The sequence below is a fragment of the Colius striatus genome, chromosome 1, assembly GCF_028858725.1.
Source record: "Colius striatus isolate bColStr4 chromosome 1, bColStr4.1.hap1, whole genome shotgun sequence".
In the NCBI taxonomy this organism is placed as follows: Eukaryota; Metazoa; Chordata; class Aves; order Coliiformes; family Coliidae; genus Colius; species Colius striatus.
The window spans coordinates 155,736,489-155,742,488 of NC_084759.1; the positions used below are offsets into that span (position 1 = coordinate 155,736,489).

General features: G+C 49.2%; 1 protein-coding gene across 1 annotated transcript in view; it reads left to right on the forward strand.

The window, feature by feature from the left end:
• Positions 1-3,063, forward strand: part of GRIN2B (glutamate ionotropic receptor NMDA type subunit 2B) — a 167,716-nt gene extending 164,653 nt beyond the window's left edge. Inside the window, exon 12 of the mRNA XM_010210327.2 lies at positions 1,156-3,063. Within this exon, the coding sequence (XP_010208629.2) occupies positions 1,156-3,063 (1,908 nt within the window). The remainder of the gene's footprint in view (positions 1-1,155) is intronic.
• The last annotated feature ends 2,937 nt before the right edge of the window (positions 3,064-6,000 follow it).

Genomic DNA, 6,000 nt, shown 5'->3' on the forward strand with positions numbered 1-6,000 from the left:
ATCTCAGCATTTTTGATCTGTATCTGATGTAGCAGAATTAGCTTTGATTGTGCAAGGAGTATAAAATCGCTACATAACATACTGTTGAAGAGAAATGACAAAATCTTTTGACTACGAAGGCGCAGTTTCTCTTCTATATTTTTAGTTCCTAACCTGGTTTAGTCTGGAGATTAGATGGGGGATTGTATTGGGTGATCCTTAGCTAAGTACAGATTCTTTTATTCTTTTATGGTTGTCTGTTAGACCTGGGTCAGGTTGGTGAAAAGTCTGAAAAGTGTTAATCATCTGCTAACTGCAGAGAAACCATGGTAACGTGATGGTGTCCATTTCCCAATTGACATTAATCAGCAGGCACTATTTGGCAGGACAGGGAGTAAATGAGCCCCTTTCCTTCTGCTTCTGGGGTAGCTCTAGTCTGTGCGCTAGTGAGGGATGTGGAGGAATTGTGCACTTCTGCTGTCTGATTTGAGGTTGGATAGAGGACTTTTGTTTTCAGGGTTGTCATTTTGGAGCCTGTTATCACTGTTAAATTTAACAGAATGCAATTAAAAATTCTATTGTACCTCACTCAACCAGATGCAAAAGACCTAAATACCTATTCGGCATTCCTGCTCTTTCTCTGTTTCCTTTTCTAATCTGTGGTGGTGATTAATGTACCTAAGTGTATGACAAATGAAACTGTTCCCTTTTTAAGATACCTCCTGTCTCATTGATTCATTGATTTCCAGATGAATTTCAGGGCTAAAACAGTCTTTCCTCCTCTCATCCACACAGAATCATTTGTCTTGATGTTTTTCTTCCCAAGGATATTATTTTCCCCATTTGCAATTTCGTGTTACACCTACTAGATTTGAATAACTCTTACAGATGCAAGCAGGTGTTTCTGCATCCTACAGATATGACATGAAACTAAGCAAATGAAGAGGAATGGAAGGGAAGGTAAAAATGTGAGGGGCAAGAAAGAGGGGCAGAACAATAAGGGTTGGTAGAGCAGGTCTGATTTCATTTGATTTGATTATGTTTTGTGATGGAAGGCTAACAGTCCTTGCTGTCCTACGGGAACATGCTGTTGCTGCACAGGGTGCTTCCCAGTTCAGGTCCCCTTTTGTGTGCTCTTTACAGGACCTCTCACTTTCCTGCTTTCTCTTATTTCAGGGTATTTACAGCTGCATCCATGGTGTGGCCATTGAGGAACGCCAGTCAGCAATGAACTCTCCCACGGCGACTATGAATAACACCCATTCCAACATCCTCCGCCTGCTTCGGACAGCCAAGAACATGGCCAATCTGTCAGGGGTCAACGGCTCACCACAGAGTGCCCTGGACTTCATCCGCCGAGAGTCATCGGTCTACGATATCTCCGAGCACCGCCGCAGCTTCACCCACTCAGACTGTAAATCCTACAACAATCCCCCCTGTGAGGAGAACCTCTTTAGTGACTATATTAGTGAGGTGGAACGGACTTTTGGCAACCTCCAGCTGAAGGACAGCAACGTGTATCAGGATCACTACCACCACCACCACCGCCCCCACAGCATTGGCAGCACCAGCTCCATCGACGGGCTCTACGACTGTGACAACCCTCCCTTCAACGCCCAGTCACGGTCCATTGGGAAGAAGCCCTTGGACCTGGGGTTACCCCCTGCCAAGCACAGCCAGCTGGGCGACCTTTATGGCAAGTTCTCCTTCAAGAGTGACCGCTATGGCGGCAGCGGGGCCCATGATGACCTGATCCGCTCGGACGTTTCTGACATTTCCACTCACACAGTCACCTACGGCAATATTGAGGGCAACGCGGCCAAGCGGCGGAAGCAGCAGTATAAGGACAGCCTGAAGAAGCGCCCGGCCTCCGCCAAGTCCCGACGGGAGTTCGATGAGATAGAGCTGGCCTACCGCCGGCGCCCGCCCCGCTCTCCTGACCACAAGCGCTACTTCAGGGACAAGGAAGGGCTACGGGACTTCTACCTGGACCAGTTTCGGGCCAAGGAGAACTCGCCGCACTGGGAACACGTGGACCTGACGGATATCTACAAAGAGCGGGGAGATGAGTTTAAGCGTGACACGGGAGGAGGAGGGGGCGGATCCTGCACCAACAGAGCCCACCACAAGCACGGCTCGGGCGAGTTTGGCGGAGGTAACGAGCACAAACATGGTGTCGTGAGTGGGGTCCCAGCACCGTGGGAAAAGAACCTGACCAACCTAGACTGGGAGGACCGGACGGGGGCTAATTTCTGCCGCAGTTGCCCTTCTAAGCTGCACAACTACACGCCATCGGTGGTGGGGCAGAACTCCACCCGCCAGGCCTGCATTCGCTGCGAGGCCTGCAAGAAAGCGGGCAACCTGTATGACATCAGTGAGGACAACTCACTCCAAGAGCTGGACCAGCCACCTGCCCCCGTGCCCGTGGCCACCAGTGCCACCTCCTCCTCCAAATATCCTCAGAGCCCTTCCAATTCTGCCTCCAAGGTGCAGAAGAAGAACCGCAACAAGCTCCGCCGGCAGCACTCCTATGACACCTTTGTGGACCTGCAGAAGGATGACTCAGCCCTGGCCCCCCGCAGCGTCAGCCTCAAGGACAAGGGCCGCTTTTTGGAGGGCAGCCCCTACGCCCACATGTTTGAGATGCCAGCCAGTGAGACCACCTTTGCCAACAACAAGTCCTCAGTGCCCGCCACCAGCTACCACCATCACAACAACCCCGGCAGCAGCGGGGGCTATATGCTCAGCAAGTCGCTCTACCCCGACCGGGTCACCCAAAACCCTTTCATCCCCACTTTTGGGGATGACCAATGCTTGCTCCACGGCAGCAAATCTTATTTCTTCAGGCAGCCTGTGGTGGCAGGAGGGCCCAAAGCTAGGCCAGACTTCCGAGCCATCGTCACCACCAACAAGCCGGTGGTCTCAGCCCTTCATGGGGCTGTGCCAGCCCGTTTCCAGAAGGACATCTGTATAGGGAACCAGTCCAACCCCTGTGTGCCTAACAACAAAAACCCCAGGGCTTTCAATGGCTCCAGCAACGGGCATGTTTATGAGAAACTCTCCAGTATTGAGTCTGATGTTTGAGTGAGAGGGGAAGAGCACGGGGAGGGACTGGGGGTGTATGTGGAGCGTAGGAGGGTGGGATCAATCCCATCGACTACTCTCCTGGGTCGTCCTTAGTTTGTGGGATACTGGAGTTCTGAGTAGTGCAGCACTGGTGACAAGTGCCACCTATTTGGTTTCCCCTCTTCCTCCTCCTCTTTCCCACTCCTCCCCCTTTTATCTCCTTTTCCATGTTCTCGCTCCTCCTATTCTCCTCCATTCCTGGCCATTGCACTTTACAGTGACGTTGGAATTGGATATCGTTGCTCATGATTTCAGGAAGTGGAGAAAAAGTCAGGGAAGGGGTGGGCTGATGGGGAGCGGCAGTGACTAGCTTTTCACTTTTGCTGGCTTCTGGTGGAGAAAGGGCACGTGCACACATACACACACACACGTGTGTGTCTGTGGCAGGAGGAGACAGAATAAACAGTGTAATGGATGTGCAAGAAAATACACTTGCTCAGGCAACTCTTCCTAAAACTGCCTAGAAAAGAGTAGTGTTTGAAGATGTGGAGAAAGTGAAGGGGGAATAACACGACTAACTTGATGAATGCACTTCTGTGTTAGCTATACTAAGGTTCTCGTTAAATTATTTTGTGAAGAATATGGGGGTTTAGGGCTGAAAAAAATTATATCTTTGAGTATATGCTGAGAAATTTTATGTTAAAATGTTGAATTGTCTGCTGGGGGGGTGTGGGGGGAGGGAGAGAAGGCTTGTTGGCAGGTCTGGCTAGTGGTTTCACAACGGCTGTTACGGCCGTTGCTTCTGTGGCAGACCCATGTGAGAGATAGAAAGAAAGTGGAGTCTGAGTTTGGGAAAGCAACCTTGGAGGCAGGGTGACGTCTGTGATCTCTGACAGAGGATGCTGATTTGCACTGAAATGAGAGGAATTTGGGGAAAGGGGTGCAGGGTTGATTCGTTAGCTGTGAATTGCTCGCTAGTTGTGACATACCTAAAGGGTGGGAGCAGTGTACAGTATGGGTTAGCCTGTACGTGAGTATATACGATAACTTTATACTTGAAATGTCTGTGGAGAAAGCAAAATAAACCCATGATCCTGTAAGGTGTGTGGATAACACACATGGTGGAACAGAGCTGAAGAGCAAGGAAAGTTGGGGAGTTTTGTCACTGTCACTTCAGGGGACACCAAATCTGTTTTGGCATGTCCTTTTCAGTGAGGAGGGTGGGGAAAAAAATGAGTTTTCATCCTTCTGCCCTCCCTACCTTTGGCCAGCAGGTTGGAACAAAAAAAATAAGGTGCCGTCTGCAAATGCTTGTCATGGTGCTGGAGAGGAAAAAACAATGCATGTGGTGCACGTGGTGACGGTGATGCTGGTGGACTGTTTCGATGCCTCCTTGCACATGTGGAAACAGGAGGAGGGTGTGCGCACCCATGGGAAATACGTATGTATATTTACTATTGAATGTACAGGGGAAGTACACGGCTTGTCTTCCTGGGACGGAGTGCACTTGAATAAATGCCAGAGAGCAAAGAAACTTGTGCTAAGGGCTGAAGACAAGACGTGCGAGGCTGAGGTGCATGTGTATGCGTACGTGTGCCTCTGTGTGTGAGAGAGAGAGATACTAGCACAGGCGCAAAGCTGGAATAGCCTAGGGTTTCCCATCCCTGCAGTTGTAGTGACAGCTTTCCTGATGCATCTAGTATCGATAAGAATGTTTCTTTCTTTCCATTGTATCATTTTAGATGCAAGTTAAACTAAAGGAAAGGGAGCAATGGTAGGAGTGAGAAGCTGAACTCCCCTTTCATGTGTCCTTTTTCTCCTGAGGTGGGGGTGCGAGCGGACCTCTCCCACCCTGAGAGGTACGGCACAGTCTCTCCTGTTTATCCTGGGTCTGTCCCAGTGTCTTGATGACTGTGGCTCACCAGGGGAAGGGTTGAGAGAACCTTGTGCTGAGAGCATGGAGACACTGCTGGGGAATGACCCTGAAAGGAGTTGGCAGCCCCATCTTTATGAGCCACATTTCTTGGAGCTTAAAGCCACCTCTCTCACATTCCTCACCTCACGCTCGTTGATTTTATCTTTCTCTTTTTAAGCCAACAGAAGGCCTTTTATTTATTTACCTATTTGTTTTATTTATTTTTTAAAGCTGGGTTTGGGGGGAGGGTGGGATTTGCCTGTAAAGTCAAAGAGTGTGAGGAGAGGGTGGGTAGGGTTATTGAGGGGAGTATTTTCTTATATTTCACTGAGGAAATTAAGGAGAGAAGAGGGGGAAAGTCTTTGTAATGCCACCCCTTAGTCTTCGGGGTAAGGGAACTTCTTCTTGCTCTCTTCTCTCATTACAAGGACAAAAAGGAAAAGAATAGATAAAACAAGAAAAAAAAAAGAAAAAAAAAGAAACCAAACAAATTAACAGAGCGATCTGCAATCCAGAACACATGGCAGCTGGTCAGGCACATCTGACAGCAGCCACCAAGAAGGCGTTCCTTTCATTTGTAAATATTTCTTTTTTTATTGAGTTTTTGTATAAAGTGGTGTTTCTCTTCTCGTGAATATTCAGGTCATGGGGTGGGAGGGAGGGGAAGTTTGTTTCCGTTCTGTTTGTTTTCTACAACTTTTCAGGCTGCGTTTTTTGGAAGCGGTTTACGCGGGTCGAGGCCGTACGCATGAGGAAAAGAGAGAGAGAGAGAGAGAGAGAGAGGGAGAGAGAAACCCATGTGTGTCGTGTTCCCCCGAGGCCCCCGTATAGCCCTGTCACCTTTACCTTCATGAATGGAAGACGCCGGAACGTCACTTCAAGCCTTGCCAGCAGGGTTTCATGTTTTGACGGGAACACCCCCTAATTCCTTTTTGCATATAAACTCTCTGTACCAGCATCTCTCTGTGGAGTTTGGGCCTCAAGGCACTACACTGTCTTGATAGAGGTGGGGTGAATCATCAAGCTGGCCGCTCAGGTTG